Source organism: Drosophila virilis, chromosome 5 (assembly GCF_030788295.1).
Source record: "Drosophila virilis strain 15010-1051.87 chromosome 5, Dvir_AGI_RSII-ME, whole genome shotgun sequence".
Lineage (NCBI taxonomy): Eukaryota > Metazoa > Arthropoda > Insecta > Diptera > Drosophilidae > Drosophila > Drosophila virilis.
The window spans coordinates 1,248,716-1,266,578 of NC_091547.1; the positions used below are offsets into that span (position 1 = coordinate 1,248,716).

At 39.5% G+C, this 17,863-nt stretch overlaps 2 protein-coding genes across 6 annotated transcripts in view; one reads left to right on the forward strand and one right to left on the reverse strand.

Annotated features, from left to right (window-relative positions):
• The window catches only part of shn (schnurri), a 48,763-nt gene extending 35,550 nt beyond the window's left edge, over positions 1-13,213 (reverse strand). Inside the window, exon 1 of the mRNA XM_070209807.1 lies at positions 11,852-13,213. Coding sequence (XP_070065908.1) covers positions 11,852-11,882 — 31 coding nt within the window. The 5' untranslated portion in view covers positions 11,883-13,213. The remainder of the gene's footprint in view (positions 1-11,851) is intronic.
• Positions 1-17,863, forward strand: part of LOC6635932 (G-protein coupled receptor dmsr-1) — a 91,731-nt gene that overhangs the window by 22,611 nt on the left and 51,257 nt on the right. For 2 of the 5 annotated variants that reach the window (XM_015168817.3, XM_070209823.1), the window contains exon 2: positions 16,557-16,890. The exons of 1 other annotated variant lie outside the window; for it this stretch is intronic. The gene's annotated coding sequence lies outside the window, so the exon portion shown is untranslated. Of the gene's footprint in view, positions 1-14,862; positions 14,905-15,011; positions 15,069-16,556; positions 16,891-17,863 lie in introns of those variants that run through there. 2 more of the 5 variants (XM_070209825.1, XM_070209824.1) reach the window with 2 other exon arrangements.

Consider the following 17,863-nt stretch of genomic DNA (forward strand, 5'->3'; position numbering starts at 1 on the left):
CGAAATTGCTATAAATATGTATAAACATCTAAGTACATATATACTTTTATATATATATGTGTATAAACATATAGAATGCGGTGCAGGAAGCAGCTTCGAGTGTGGCTAAAGCCCACGATAAAGATGCGCCAACGTATGCTGAGCACTTTATGTACACAAATGTCTTTTACTTTGCTCCCGTGCTGCTTATTATGGCTTACGCAGAGCTTAAGGCCAACAGGTGTCTCACTCAAAACTGTCTGAGGGTATTAAATTTGGAATATTTCGTAGGTTTTGCTGCAGGTTTGCAGAAGATTTTGGTGAATCTTATGATTGTGCAAGAGAATTTAACATTTAGTCTGTTTACAGTGTGCTGTTAAGCTGGATCACTGCTAATAACAGCTGATGGGCATACTATGTAAATCACTGTTAATAAAATAACAGCTGTTAGGCAGGATAAGTAAATTAATGTTAATGAAATAACAGCTGTTAGGCAGTCAATGTAAATTATTGTTAATAACATTATAGCTGTTAGGCATAATATGTAAATTGTTGATGGGTCGCATCGTTTTATACTCCATCCTTTCATTTTCCTCGACTTTTCTCACATTTTTCCCAATGAAGCTGCATTTGACAAATGCAAAATCACAAAGTTTTCCATCAATCGTTTTCTCCTGTTTTCCATTATTGCAAGTGGAATTCACCCTCTTACACTCAAACGTTGATCTTCAACCAGTCAATCAGTCAATCAGTCAATCACGTTAAATAGTTTTATATACATCGAAGTTAACTAGTTTTTCACTAAACCTTTTTTCAATTTGGCAAATTCAATTATGTCGAAGATCTAATTGCATCGATTTCTTAATCGATTTAAGCGCTGTCTAGCTTTTAATTATTTTATCTGCCTGCTGTACATTTCAATACGAATCTGTAGTTAACCTGGGCACACACTCACACACACACACACACACACACACACACACTGTGAGTTGATTGATTGAAGTGAATGATAGCACAGCTTGAAATTCAATTAAATGCCAATTGAACAATTTCTTTTACGTTTAAAAAATACTCTAAACGTTTTGCGGGAGCGCGGGCTGGGGCTTACCTTCCCAAAAAATAGTATAGATATGTATATATATATATGCTGGGAGACGAGAAGTGTCGTCCATTTGCTCGTAATGCTCGGCACCGGGCCACGAATTCAATTGATATGAGCTGATAATTTATTGATTTCTTTTAATCAGAGACAGGCAAATGAAAATTCTTAGAAATTTGCGCGATAAATTCAAGTGGTTTCAGGCCAACTTTGTGTTAATGTGTGCCTGTGTGTGTGTGTGTGTGTGTGTGTGTGTGTGGACTGTTACTCACCCAGCTATAGAGCCAAAAGATGTTATAAAACTTGTTTGGGGAGGTGCAACTCGTACGATAGAAACGTATTTCACGGCAGGTGAATCATCGACAACAATGGAAACTCGACTCTCAGACAGCAAAGCGAACCGGAGACAACAGCTTTTATTTTTTGTTTTCTTTAATCATAGTTGGGGTAGGGAGAGCTACCAAGTGGGGGAGGGTGGGTGCGCGGTCAGCGCTGGGACTGTCATTCAAAATGATGTTGTGCCAATATTTGATTTGCCAACATTCACCAGGCTTGAGTCTCTGTGTGTGTGTGTGTGTGTGTGTGTGGGTGAGGCAGCTCTAAAATCATTTTTTTATGACAATTTTGACAGGCACAGAGGGGAATTAGTCGAAGTAGGGCCAGGGGAATCGGGCACGGGGGGTGCAGCACAAATGGAAACAGGTTAAACTGCCATTTGGCGCTAGAATTGTGCTAGGTATTTGTTAAACTTGGCCGAGAGCAAAGACGCGCTGGTCAAGCGTAATTTAGTGGAACATGGGTGTAGCCAAAGGGGAGAAGGGGGTGGGGGGGGGGGGTTGATAAATCAAATTTGATTAGCTATGTGGCCTGGATTTAAAATGCATGGCTCTGGGTAAATTGTATTGCACAGTTTTTTTATTTTAGGCTTATATTGAAGAATCAAACCTCAATTGAAGCGCAGGGGCGTAGTCAGAGGGGGTTAGGCAAAAAATTGAATGAATATTCGTTGAGAATTAGGTATTTTATTTCTTTTTCAAACTTTAGCATTTCAACATTCGAGCCACAAGTGTAGCGCAGGGGCGTAGCCAAGAGGGTTTCAGGCAGAGCTCTGCTATAAAATGGTTTTATCTTTACAACGTAGATAATTCAATCTTGTTCTATTGTTTGCCTTAACTTTTGTATATTTATATTTACTTTTCTAATGAGCCCTCCCCATTTACTAAGCACGACTACAGCCATGGCCATTCATTTGGAGCCCAGTTCACAGCGCGTGTTTGTCTCTCGATGTTTCAGTTTTTCTTCTTCTTCTTCTGTTGAGTTGGTTTTTCGGTTTTATTTTTATTTATTTATTCTTTCGTGAGCTTCCCCCATATTTTGGATTCAGCAACAGGCCTAAACGATGGCCAAAACCGGAATGACGTGATGCCAACGTTTTTATTTTATTTATTTTTTTTTTTTATTTGTGTTTGTATATGTATTTTATATTTGATATTTTGTGTTGTGCTCTGCTTTGGTTTGCTTTTGCACCGCTTGCTGTCGTCGTTGTCGCCGTTGTGCCTAGAAGTCGATTTTCTTTGTGGCTATGCATATCAGCTTATAGTGTTCGTATACCCTGCTTAAAGGGTATGTTCCTTATGTCATTCAATGTGCCATATTTCATATTCCATAAGCCATATACAAATATCTCTTCCAATTGTCATGATATTGATAAATATCGATTTGGTATGTACATATTTAAGATTCTCTTCCCCCGCTTAACCTAAATTTGGAAGAAACACCAGTTTTCAAGGCATCTTTAGTATACACAAAGTACACAAAGATCGGACTCTATACACCGACGTTAAGCAAAATTGGTTTTCTTTTAAACAGGCAGCTGCAGAGGGCAGAAGAAGCTGGCTTCAGGGTATCTACTGGTCATGTGTCCCCTAGTTCATGCTTGCTTCTTCTTTTTTTGTTGTTTTTTGATTGCTATTCAACACGTTTTCGATTTTCGTGAGCTGCTGCAAACAAACAAAGTCCAAGTACAAAACAAAAATGCTTAAGAAAATAAAACCGAAATGAATATCAATAAAAAACACACACATACCAAATTCTATTCGAGAGTTTTGGGTCCGCATAACACTTGAGACCAGCGAGTGACGCCACACCCACACACACACACACATATATATATACACCCACCAGCCCACATACATACACAGTGTAAACAACTCAACACCCGAGTGTTTGTTGTCGTTGTTGTGATTGTTTCCTTTGTTCATTTTGTTGTCGTTTTTGCCATTTTATTTAGAAATTGATACGAGAAATGGTTAATTTTTGCAGTTTGGGTCTATGAAATTGTGTTTATTTGCTCAGCTGTTTTGTATACGCAGCGAATTACACTTTTGGCAGACGGGCATTTGTTCAAAATTATAGAGTATGCAAGATATATGCATCCCTTGCTGCATAGGGTGTTTAATTATCGTCTGTTTCATATTCTCGATCAATAGGCATTAGAAATAATTTTTTTATAGAATTCACTTCGTGTGCTGTTTAAGTAACTGATTGATTGATTGATTGAATGACCGAATGTTAATAAAAGCACAGGGCCAATCGTAGGAACCAGAAAGTTGAATTGTTTATGCAGTCATGACCCATTTTTGAAGCAAGAAAGAGTTAGACCAATTTTTAGGCAAATGCTTCCTAGTTGATTGACTGACTGATTGATTGATTGAGCATTGAGGTTCTTCTGCGTTTAGCAGTTGCTAGCTCTTGTGATGCAATAATTAAACAGCTGTTGAGATTTAATTAAACTCCTCATGACTGATTGATTGATTGTCTGACTGATCGTAATCGCCAGAAATCTAAAATGTTTTACAGTAGCTACCTTTTGTGGCGCAATTGAAAACTGAGCTGAAAACTGGGCTTGAAACATTCGTTCCACTTCATACCCTGTTTTGAAGAGCTTTTAGTTAATTTATTAGACACGTGTTTCACACTTTTTGGCAAATCCAGCAACCCGAGCGTAAAACTTTGATTATAGCCAAAGTTTTCTACGATTGACTTAAAATAAACTTGCAAAGCTTTAAATAAAGCTGGTTAGAAAACCTCCTGGTATTTATTTGTACATATTTATAAAGATGTCAAAGCACAGACGTCAGCAGAATATCTGTCTTTGATGAATGTCTGCAGTTGTTTGCAACGCAAATCTCAAAGAGAGGTAGCGAGAGAGGGAGAGAGAGGGGGCGAGAGGGAGGCTGGGCGAATGGGATGCAGAGCTTGTTATCAGTTGAATAATTGAACTACGTAATTCCGAAATACGCACACACAAGCATATTGATTTGTATTTATGTTGAATGCGATTTGAAGTAGCTGGCGTTGAATTCGAAATGTATTTTGTGGGGCGCCGCTGACCGCATTCAGCATTGAACTATTCCGGTGAAAGGTTATCGATGACAGCACACACAAATAAATAGATTGAATTTCAACGTGCAGATACATTACGTAGCTCAGCATGGGAGGCAATTAATAAGAAATGAATTTCAAGCTGATTTTCAATTAGCCTGAAAGGCGCTGCACTTAATCACGATATAAGTATCTAGATATATATGTATATACATATATATATATAAATAATACCGCTTTTTGGTTTGTTTGTGGCCTGAACAACTAATCCGCGCCCAAAGCTGTGGCAAATGCTCCAAAACAAAGCCTAGTCAAGCTCTTAACGCCGCAAACTATGAGCTGGGGTGGGCTTTGCTTAAAATATGTTGGCAATTTTTTAAAAATTATGCGCCTCAATTACAAAAGAAATATTTTGCTAGCAGCAGCTGCTTCAACAACACAACACAACAACACCAACAAAAAGGCAAAAAAAAAAAAACCCCCCCCAAAGCCCGACCGTGTTCGGGCGCAAAAACACGTACAAAATGCTCCAAAATGCCACTTGCCCAGTTACAGATACGTAGATACGCAGATACGCAGATATGTAGATACTTAGATACGTAGATACGCAGATACTTAGCTACGCATACACTTAGATACGCAGCTATGACCCGCCGCACATTCAGATACACGAACGAATTCCGGCACGTCCTTAGGCAACAAAAAATGTTGTATTCGGTTATCCTTCTTGCCACACACTGCGGCACACACACGCACCCACACACACACACACACACAGGCAGAAGGCAAATGGCCTTTCACGGTCGTTGCCGTTGCCTCTGCTTTGGCTGTTGAACAACTTTTGCCCAGCAACAGGAGGGGCGTTTGGGCGGAGCGGGGCCTTTGACTGCGTAGAGGCTTCCCACCCCCTTCATATCCCCTTTACACGCCCTCTCCACTCCTCAACTGGTCCACTCATTTGGGTTAAACTTTCTATGCCCTGTGGCTAACACAGACTGTAACGGGATATGCTCAGCTTAAAAAGAGGCTACAAAGTAAAGATGCATTTTTGGAATTACTTTTTGTTGCGTGACACGAGCACGCACATAACTGGTTTGTCTGTTTGAAGAGTCGTGCGTGTTCGTGTCACGCACGAAAACAGGACACATGCCCAGCTCAGCGGAGCCGTGCCTGTTTGTGATACGCAAGAGGCCTATTTTCCTTGTTAGGAACCAATAATGAGAGAGCAGGAAAATTACATGATAGAAAATAGAAAACCGTAAATAAATATACAGGGTATCAGTTAGTTGGTCAGCTAGTTGTTGCACTTGTTTGTGGCTTTCATTGTTGCTGTGGGCTGTGGGTGTTGGTTAACTTGGTTTTCATGGCTCGAGCTTGCTGCGGTGACTGCCTGTCGAACAGCGTCATCGTCATTATCATTATTATCATCAACATCAACCCCAACACCACCATCATCATCATCATCATCATCATGATTGTGGGGCGTTGTTGTTGTTGTTGCATGCTTCGTGCTGACATCGTCAGAAAAGAAAAAAAAAAAAAAAACTCAACGTGCACCCGCAAAGGCAAATAAAACTTTATCATTTGGGGAAGCCCTGCGCTTTCATAGACTTGCCTCTGTGTGTGTGTGTGTGGGTGTGTGTGTGTGTGTAGAGAGAGGGTGAGTGTATGTACTTATATATAAACGCACACACACACACGCACACGCACACTCGTTTACACTTGTATTTTAACACGCTTTGTTGCTTGTTTTTCCGTTTTCGCATGCTGCCAACATTTTCCTTAATTTCTTTTCGGCTGCTTTTATTTTATTTTGTATTTTATTTTTGTTTATTTTGTTGTTGCTGTGTTTTATTTTGTTTTGCAGGTTGCTCTTCACTCAGGTATGGGGTTTTATTTTGGCTTATTGCCGGAGCTGATTTTGTTTTTTGTACATGTTTTTTTTTCCACTTTCGGCTTGACTGCCATGACCTTTTTTTCTTTCTGTTTGGACTGCTCTTGCCTGTACATTTTCTGGGCGTGGCTGCTTACAACAGTTGCTTAAAGACAGGAATTTGAGAGCATCAGCGGGTGTGTGTGCAGTAAGGGAGTGGGCGTAGGGGGGCCTGGGGTTGTTGGGCTTGTTTATGAGCAGGACATGCCACGGAACGAGTTTTAGTTAAGTTCTTCCGAGTAGCTTTTTATTGGGCTAATGCACTTTTTTTTGAGATTATTTAACGAGTTCGCTAACCTTTTTATTATCGAATGCTGCGCATTTGTCGAAAACTTATCGATTTTGTTTTAAGGAAGTAGTTGATAAAAACTAATCGACAGTTATCGATGAAATACCGAATGCTTGACTTATCGTCTAAAATGTTTGCTTATCATTTATGTATAGAATAATGCATATTTATTGATAACTTATCGATTGTTTTATCGATTAATGTTCTCTAAATTTTTTAATATAAAAGTATCCATATTTATCGAAAAAATATAGATCTTAATCTTTTGAAATATTGTGTATTCATTGAATCGAATCAACTTTCAAATGTAATTGAATTCTTAACGATCAAGTTTTGGCTATTTATCGATATATTTTGAAATTTTTAACTTATCGATTGTGTTTAAAATATTATTGTTTCTACTTTGTTGTACAGTTGCTTAAATTTGATCGATTTTGTATCGATAAGTTATCTAATTTTGGTTTTTAAAGGTTATCGATTGCTTTATTACGCTGTATCCTTTAGTTATTAATTAGTTATCGAGTATTTGAGAAACATTCTACTTATTATCAAATGATTGACCTCAACTTATTGTATTGTTTGTGCGTTGAGTGGTTTTAGCTGCACTGATTTGCAGCTGCATCGATTAGTTATCGAATAATTATCTATTTTGTGCTGCGCACTTGTACGTCTGCCCTATTAGATCATCCAATTGGATGTGTGGCAACCCTAAAAGTGAGCAGTTCGCACAGCTTGTGCCCCATCAGTCAACTGCCCATTGAGGCATACACATGACCACACCTAGACCCAGTTGCCAGCTGTCAGTTACCAGTTACGGTTACCAGTTACGGCTAACAGTTACAGTTATGCTTAAGGGGACTTTAAAGAAGACAAAAACCACCCCCGAATCAGTGTCTAGGGCGGCGGGGAGGGAGTTAGGGGCGTAAGCTGGATAAACTATGCATAAAGTGAATCACACGAAAAACTAAAAGCCCTTTTACTTGAAGCGGAATGCGAACCAAAAGTTGCCAAAGGAAACGCTAAACAAAGAGCCAGAAAATGTGCTAGAAAAGGTAACAACAACAACAACAACAACAACAACTCGAAGAAGAAGAAGAAATGTAATAAAAACAAAGAGCTGTACATAAGGCATTGCGAATGAGGCGAACAGACGCCCAAGAGTCGAGCAAGTTGTCCCCCCCTTTGCCCTGCCTTTCCACCCCCCCTCTTTTGACTGTTTGCCGAGCAAAACATAAATTATCAGCACAATGGGCAACAGTCAAGGCAAGGGCAGAGACACTGGCAGAGGCAACAGCGCAAAGGAATGCCAAATGACAATAACAAAAAGGGGCGTAGCAAGGAGGAGGGAGGGTACTTGGGTGTAAGCCACGTGAAGAGCGGGCAGTAGCAAGGGGGCGGGGCAGTAGCATGCCCGGACCAAAGTCTATTTTAATTTTGACGTAGTTAGTGACACAGAACGTAGGCCAAAACAAATGCGATAAATGGCAACAACGGCAGCAACATTTTGCACGACCCGAAGATACCCTGTAAGCAGTTGCTAGCTATAACAAAAATGCAAGGTAGAATAAATTTTGTATTAACCGCGCGATAAGCATTTAATTGATGGTACCTAAGCAGAAATCTAGGCTGACTGACCAGCAGATACCCTGTTCACAGAAGTGTCGCATAAATATTTTATTATTTAAGTAATTCATTTATGCATTATACCCCATTTTAAGCACACTTTCATTGAGTACAGGGCATAAAAAGCAAAGATTATAACAGAAACAGAATAAGCATAGCCACAGGCAGAGAGACAGAGGCACAGGCAGCTTAAGTGTCCACGTTCGCTTTGAACATGTTGCGCCTGCTGCTGCCGCTGCGTATCTAACAGATACAAGATACAAAAACACAGAGCTAGACGGAGCTGTGGCTGTGCTCAGACCCAATGACTCAGACTCAGATTCAAATACAGATTTCAGACTCTGGCAACAGTTGTGGCAAGAGTGGCGCGTGGGCATCGAGGAATAAGAATGCTGCCGCCGCCTCATGCCACAAGCGGCAGCCACAGCCCGACTGTGGGGGCCGCTATAAAGTATCTGAAATTGTTGCACGGCAACTTTGTTAGACTGCTTACCGGGTACATCAGCTACAGCTTGAAGCTGAATACACCTAGAATATGAAATGTAAAGTTTTATGGAATGTATCTATGTATCTTTCTTATTACATGTAGATACTTATATAGCTCAAATGTATCTGTGAATACTTTGTATGCCCGTTAATGTATCTGTAGATACTTTTTGACTCATGCATGTATTATGTACTTTAAAAGTATCTGTAGATACTTGTGAAGTCCAAGTGAATCTGCTATGAATGTATTTACAGATATCTACAGATCTATCTAAAGATACATTAATGGTCCAAATACATATATATATATGATTTTAAAAGTATCTACAGATATAACTACAGCCCAAATGTATCGCCATGTTTTATATACTCTAACTGTATCTGCAGATACTTTTAAAGCTCAAATGTATCTATATATGAGTTTTATTCCAAGTATATGTATCTGTAGATACTTTTGTAGCCCAAACGTATCTGTTGTCACTTCTAAGCTTCTTGGAAATATGATGGTAATAGGGCTTAATACACTTACAAAGTAGTGTATAGGCCATTCGGTTTGGCCCAAAATTCTAATTTCAATTCTTGTTAATAAGTTCAAACTGTGGCTAACAAGTATGAGTAACAAGTAACACGGCAACGGCCACATTCAGGCTTGAGTGTTGTCTGTCTAACAGACTGAGTTAGCCCCACACACACACACACACACACACACCACAGAGAGACACACATACACACACACACACACCGCAACAGTTTCTGTTGTTGCGCCCTCAAGTGACGCCAAAGTATCTGCGCGTTGTGGGCTGCGCGTTCGCTCAAGCGCTTGTGTTTGTATCTTTGTATCTATGCCTGTGTATGTGTGTGTTGGTGTTGGTGTTGGTGTGTGTGTGTGTGTTTGTGTGTGGGTGAGCGCCAAAAGTTCATGACGCTGTGGCAAGCTTGATTTTCAGGCCATTACATTGGGGCTCATCCTCGTGTCGAGCTGCTTTTCGTTTTAATTTTTTGTTTTGCTTTTTGTTTTTGCTTTTTGTCGTTTCTCTTTTTGAAAGCGCTTCGCAGCTGCAACACAGCGCTGACTGTGTGTGTGTGTGTGTGTGTGTGTTTGTTTGGCTTTTGTGTGCGCTTGGGGATTACGTAAGGGAATCCCCAACATTTGCAGCGCAGTCGACGCTAGCAACTAAAAAAAAAAAAGAGAAGGAAAAACAACATGATAAAACGTAGCGGAGCTGAACTGCGTCAGAGTCAGTTGCATGTTTTATGCATGAACTGTGTTTGCGCGCTCTCGCCCCACCCACCCTCAGCTGCCAGTGCCCCACCCGCCCTCGCTGCACTCTTTCTCGCCCCCCTCTAGGCCCCACTCACCTCTCTGCTTCTGCCTCTGCCTTGAAAAGCAGCGCACAGCATAGCGCAAAAAAGAAAACGCAAATAAAGTATCTTATAGATACTCGCATGGCGAGCGGGGGGCGCGGCTGGCGTTGGGGGCGTTGACTGCTGTGTAACAAGTGCGCGCTTGTTTGAGTTTCAAGTATAACCATTGCTGCAACCGCCCGCCCCGTCCCGCCCCGCAAACGCCCACTGCAAGCGACCCCCTGCAGTTTGTTACATTTTCCTTTTTCTTCTCTCTTATTTTTTTTTTAAATGTTTTTTATTTTTTTTTTGCACAGTTTGCAATCTGCAAAATATTTTACTTTGTCGTAGAACTTTTGCCTACTTCACAGGGGGGGCGGGGTAGGGTGGGTGCTGTGGGGTATTTCGTTTCGAGGGGGCGACTTGTACATATTGTTTGCGTGAGTTTAAAGCGCGGCCAAAAAGTAATCTTTTAGCTGTAATTGAAAATGACTGATTCGCATTCTCGCTCTCTCTCTCTCTCTCTCTCTCTCTCTCTCTCTCTCTCTCTCTCACCCTTATTCATCTATTTATCTAGCTATATCATTCTTTCCTTTACGCCTACAATGATGGCCTGTTGTCTGCTTTTCTTGTTGCGTTTGTCCTTGCGCTACCCTGTAAGAGCAGCCAGACACAGAGAGTTGTTTGCGACTCGAAAGGCAATAAGATCAGTGTTAACAGTGTTACCCGGCTTTACATGGACAGCGCACAATGGTTTATATCTCTCTCATTATCATAAAAATGTGTGTGCAAGTGAATTAAAGGTCAATTGACTTAAGAAACAATTTTCCAGGACAGTGTTTCAACAATTTACCAACTGTACGACAGAAATCGTTAACTAGTTTTCATTTTTATGCCCAAAAATTTAACAGACTAGATATTTAATAAGAGTGAGAAGTGCTGCGCACTTAAGAGGCAAATTGCTCGTTCGAACTGTTGTTCAGCAAACAGTGAATCAGTCAGTCAGTCAGTCGGTCAATCAATTTTAAGTATTATCCTAGAGCAAGAAGTACAGGGTATTTAATAATGGACTACTATAGCCCATCAATCAGCCGAGATATTGGTAATTCATTCAGTCAAGATATTTAGATCGAATGCTTATAAAGTGCGTAGTATCTTATGGTATACCCTCTCTCTCTCTCTCTCTCTCTCTCTGTGAAGTCATATGGTTTGTTCGAACTATTGATCATCAATCAGTCAGTCAATCAGTCAGTCGATTTACTTAGATATTTTGCAAAGTACGTGGTATTTCCTCAGTCAATCACTTAGTATCTTTTGGTTTAATCTTGATCTCATTTTAGGGCTTGTTAGTGGGAATTACAGGGTATTTAATAGACAACTTTTTTCCTCAACTACCCATTTACACAGCCAAGTACAAGCACACACACACACATACACTCACACACATGCACAGCTACAGCGTACAAAAGTGGCCTTGAGCCCAAGTATCAAGTTATGAAGTAAACGCCTGTCAACAGGCATATCTGAAAAAAAAAAGGATATTGTGTGGGAATGTGCGTGTGTGTGTGCACGTATCTTGTATTTTCAATTGTTGCAATATGCATATACTTATTGCGAAGACTGTATGTTTGTCGAGTTCAATTGAAATCAGGCTTTTGTGCATAATTCCTGGCCTGAACGGGAGCAATTGGGTTAACTGTAATTTTGTACTTACTGCCACGTCCGCTGCCCTTGCGTCGCGCCATCTTGTACGTGTGTGTCCTGGTTGAGTGTATCCTTTCGATGCTTTACTGCTGCCTCACTGTGGCTCTATGGCCAGCTACATGGGGGCCCAGTTGCTGCTCGGACTTGGGACTTGATTGATGGGCTATCGGGCTCTCGACGCGCCTGCCACGCCCACCGTTGGCTTGGGCTTGTTGTGCCAGTGTGTGTAAGGCAATGTAAATGTCCTTGCCACCGCGCCCTCAGTGTCCTTGTGCCCCAAATGGCCACGTCGCGCACTGTGCAACGTCTCAGGCGGGGCGACGCAACGGGAGTCGATACGACTTGCGACTCGTTTTGTGGCCTGGTTCCGTTCTCCTTCGTCTCGTATGGAGTGTGACTGTGTATATATATGTTTTTCCTATATTCATATATATATATATATATATAAGCAGCTATAGCCTAGACAAATAGACGGGCCATGTGTGTTTGTGTGTGTGTTGGGCTATGATGACGTGTCTGTTGCTTGCTTGGCTTTTGGCTGCCCGCAATTTGCATAAAATGGCAACATTTTCAACATTTATTTATTTGATTTCGATTTCATTTCTAGTGTATATATATATGCACATCTATATATATATATTTTTTTCCTATATATATGCGTGTAAAATACTCCAAAATTTCCCAAAAGTTTGTTTTACTTTTCTGGTTTTGTTGTTTTGTTTTGTTTTCTTTGTTTCTGTGGTCGTTTCTTTTGATATGATTTTTGCGCTTTTGTTGATTAAATTGTGGCCAAAATTAACCACAAGCCACGTGGGCTTTTTTTCTGCTTCTTCTTCAATAGCTGCTTCACCTTCTTCCTCTGCTTGTTTTTTTGTGTTTTTGTTTTTGTTTGTTTGTTTGTTGTCGTAGGCCGCGTTTTACCGTTAAGCCGCGCGCGTGCGACAGAGACAGAAGGCGTGCAGCATGACGAATTATCAAGCAGCAAATAGTTGTGTTTTGTTTTTGTCTACTATTTATTTATTTTTTTTCTTGGATTTGCTTCTGTTTTGAGTTTTCGTCGGCAACACGTTGCGTATACGCAACCACACGCACAATGTTTAATATTTTGTTTAACAATTGAACTTAATTCACAGATTTTACATGCAATTCAACTACTTTAATATATATGTATATATTTAATATATATATATATATGTATTTGTTATCAACTTTCATGTACGTGTGTGTGACACTTTCAATATGGCTTGCGTGTGTGTGTGTGTGTGTGTGTGTGTGTGTGTTTGATTTCTATTAATATAACTGAAATATATTCGCTGCTGCTCTACGAAATGTGTGCGAAGCGCGCGAAAACGAGAGGCGTGCGTCGACTTCGGCGTTCACGAACAAACAAGAGGCGATGTTAACACAAAATGAGCGCTGTTAACAGTTAAATGCTTCGTCTGCGGCACGAGCCGAACGAACGCGCACGCACGCACACACACACACATCCAAGCGCACGCGAGAGAGATAGAGAGGGAGCGCGCTCAGCAAATAACCTGCTTTGCGCTCTCTTACGCTCTCTTCGTTTGCTGCTTTCAATTGATTTTGCTTTCAATTTGAATGCGCTTGTTTTCAATCGTTTTGACTTTTTGTTTACCTTTTTTTTCGTTGCCATGTTTTTTGTTGTGCGCATGTTTTTTTTCTCTTTGAGTGTCTTTTGGTAAGAGCAAATTTAAGAGCACGCAATTCGCTGTGCACTCTTTGCTTTAGCCAGCGGCTTTAGTTTAGTGAGTTAATCTTAATTGTTGTTTATGTTTAAATTTGGTGCATTTAAAGCTAGTGTTTGGTTGCGTCTCTTTAGTTTTTATTTATTTCAATTGAATTAAATTCTTATATCGCTTTGCAGTTAGTTTTCAAGCAATTTTCAATTGCATACTTTTAGGCGCTACCAAATTTCAATCTTCAGATAATGCTAATTTGAGGGTCTGAAGCGTAAACAGCTCATGTTTAAACTTAATAAAAATATATGGAGGTATGTAAAATCTCGAAAACACCAAGTTTGGATAGTAGGATATCTTGGGGTATATATACATTGCGAATATTTCAAATATCGGATATCTGCTCTTCTCAAATTGTAAAGAAAATAGAGTTTTTAGAAGTACTGTCTAGAGGGTATCTGCTAGTCGGGCACTCCCAACTTAAGCAAGACAAATAATGTATATAATGAAATGGATTTATGAGTCGAGGACACTTTTGCGCCGTACACTGACTTTTGGGCATTCAATTTCCTTAAGCTACACCTAAGAAAATATTTATCATCAAGATAAAGCTCATGTTAGCGCAATGTCAAACGTGTGCGTGTTAAGCACGCCCCTGTCAGGCTCTAATGCGCACAATTGGAGCACTATTTTTTTTTTGCTCCGGCTAATCAAGTGTGGGCTATTCATAAGTATTTGCGTTGTGGGAGTACGCGAGTGTTGGCGGGACACACAAAAGGCGTGGCAAGCCCATTTTGGCATTTCATGTGTGGCAAAGATAGTAGCCACCCACACCCACTCTATCTGATCGATTGCAAATGGAGCTGATGGGTTTTTGAGCACTGGGGCTTTACGCACACAGTCCAATCCGAAAAGCCATCAATGAATGTGGCAGCAGCTGTTTTTTGTTTACGTGTGTGTGCGACAGACGCAGGCGCCATTTTGCCGGCTATTGGCGCGCTTCCAGTTTTCCAGTTTCGCAACTGGAAGTCCGAAGGGGAAAATTCGAACTGTGAAATTGGCGCCAAATGTTTCGCCAGCTTCGCAGTCGGCCAATAACAGCGCGCGCGAAAGGTGCGGCAAATTAAACGCGGATAGATTTTGAAATAATTTCCATTCAATTCAATAGAAAAAAAAAAAAACAGAGTGTCAAAGTGATAACACATAAAATTAGCTTGTCTTTTAATTTATGAATAAATATAAAAATATATAAACTTAATTTAAAGATTCTTAAAATTTTGCTATTTCTTAAAATTATAAAAAAATTTTAATTTATGCAAATATTTATGGATTCTATGCGCATAAAAATAAATTGCCATTTAGAAATGTAATTCTCTTTAATTTTTAAGTGCGTGGCTTCTTTTCAATTGTCATGTGTGTTAGTTAAATTTTAAATAATTGTTTGTCAAGTCATAAAACATTTTGCTTAAATGTAGAGCTTAGTTAAATTTATAAATTGATGCGCTGGCATTGTCTTATAATCCAGAAAAGGTTCGTTTTAGTTACATTTTCGGTTGGTGATTTGTGTTTTTCCGCATGTGTTAAATCGAGCCTAGACATATTTTGCAATTTTCTTTTGACATATTTCAGTTTGTTTTGTGTACAACAAAGATTGGTTTAAATTGAGAGAAGGCAGAACTGCAAATCCGCCCAAAAATATAGTTCACTGTTCAATTGTAAAGTTTGTACCGAGTTTTTGCCTTTGGTTTGTCATATTTTTGTAAATTCTTAACAAAACAATTTCACTTCCAATTGGAATTTGCCCGTTCATAAGGCAGGCCATAGTTGAGCTCTAGCCAAAATTGACAGCTGCAAAATAGGTTTAGATAAATCCAAATAGCTATGTCTCGAGGCTGAGTTCTTATCAAAATTTGTTCCGAATCAAAACCAATATTTTTCCGTTCGGGCAACTTATTTGCCTAAAGTTTCGATTCATATTAATAAAATTGGCCTAAAATTAGCATCTGCAAAATATGTTTAATTAAATTCAATTTGTGTTTGTTTATCTTCAAAAGTTAATTAATTTTATACAAAACATTTATGAACTAATGAAGTATTTTTGGGCAACCTATTTGTTTAGGGCTCGTTTCGTGTTAAAACGGGAAAGTGAGAATAATTGTTTGCAAGCCGAAGTTTTAATACCCTTGCACCCATTTACCCTATGCAGGTATGTGAGTATAGTGAAGCTCGAAAATGTTGAACAGAAAAAAAAATTTCGACCGATCGTTCCTATGGCAGTTGTATGATATAGGGTTTGATGGGAGAGTACGAGAAACTATTAGATGCCGAGTTTGAATAAGTTAGCTGGGATTTGGAATATATGTAAGGTGAATAGTGACTGTTATAAACTCAGATTTTGATCAAGATATCTTGATAAACCAAATAGTTTTTTATTCAAGAACCAGCAATCGTTCCTATGGCATTCCATTCCGATCTATGTACTGCCTACAATAGTCGGATATATCCAAAGTTTTTGATGCTAATCTAGAATATATATACTTTATGAGTTTAGGAGCTGTCTTCTGCTATGCGTTGCACATTTCATGACAAACTTTTAATATCCTCTGTAAGGGTATAAACAAGTAAATAAAAAGTACTTTCCAGCCTGGTTTTAAAAGCAACTAAATCGATTCGTCGTTGAAAAAAAGGGCTCGCACTTTATCTAATTGTTTCGTTGCCTATCAGAGAATAAATTAATATTATTTATTTAAATAATTGAATTATGTATTCTGTTTGAAGCTCGACTAATTGCATTTAATCCACCTTTGCTAACGCTCTTAATTGTTGTTGTACAATTTTGTAATTAGCATGATATTCTTTATGTTTAATGCATTCAATTTATGTCAATTGTGTATTTGTTTGAAATATATTTCTTTTTATTAATTAAAAATAGACAATTGAATGCTTTAATTGCTGTGTTGTAAATAAAGCATAATATAGCAGACAGAATGTAATTCGTTGGCCTCTTTTATATTGCAGCACTTAATGTTGTGCCTGATAAATGGAACTACAAAACCAGGCAACGGACAGACAACCCAATCCCTCGATTCTCAACTCTCTGCGCCAGGTGGGGCGAGGCGGGGGCCGCTCTTCGGGCTGTAAATTAAACGCCAAAGTCAATACTTAATTGCTCTGCTGGCCGTAAACATTATTGTTTATGTACGTGCGAGTGTGAGTGTAAACAAATATTGCGCAAAAATACTCGCAACAGAGCGAAGAAGAAGCAGCAACAATTTCGACTCTTTCAACGAATTCCAAACGCTGGCTAGAATAATATATCTATAAAAATACATATAAAAGTATCTAACCATAGGTGAGTACCATTTTAGCTAGGTTTATTAAGCAATACACACACACACACACACACGCGCACACTCTCGCACACACACACACACACACGTATTTATAGAGAACGGAAACAATAATATTGCGCATACGCAACATTGTACCCCGTCGGCGCACAGAAGTTAAGCCTCCCCATCGGCCATCTACTCTTGCTTCTTTTGTTTATGATATATTTATATTTTATTTCTCACTGCTTAATACCTGATTTGCTGGCCCAAATCGCAGCATAATATACTCGTCCCGGTCGTTGTCCGGCAGCAGTCACTGATTTATGAAAAGTGCTCGGATGAATTATGGGCTCTTTGCTGTGCAGGCAGGTGTACATAATGCGGGCGGCAGCGCCCGTAAAGGTCACCTGAGAGTTGGCATTAAGTACACATAAAACTCGTATGGAATGCAGGCATAACCCAAAAAGCAATTCAAGAGGTGTCCAGCAACCCAAACTTAAGACTTTAAGCTATCGATTTGGCTATTTGTTTAGCTGTGAAGAAAGTTTAACAAGACAAAAGAGGAAAGAAGGGGCTACTGACTATCAGATACCCTATGGACTTAACGATTTAGCAACTGCGAATGGGATATTTGTGATATATTAAGTACATTCAGTTTCGATTTGGAACGAAGCTAACATACAGTTGCCTCTTGCAATCCTGCCTGAGACAGCTATGAAATAGTAATCCAATGCAGTCGAGTCCGATTGAAATGCTAACAGGCATGTCATAAGCTTCTAAAACGAATCGGGAATATATATACTCATATATATATATATATATACCTAATAAAATCGCCGTGATTTTTTTGTATGCATTCTTCTATTCATCATACCCTCGCTACACTTGTTGGCCAATGCTTGACAAGAATTAAAGCAAACTTTGCCAATTGATAACTCAATGTCGTATTCTAATTGGAATGCACATATGTCCCATTGTTTTTGTCCAACTAGA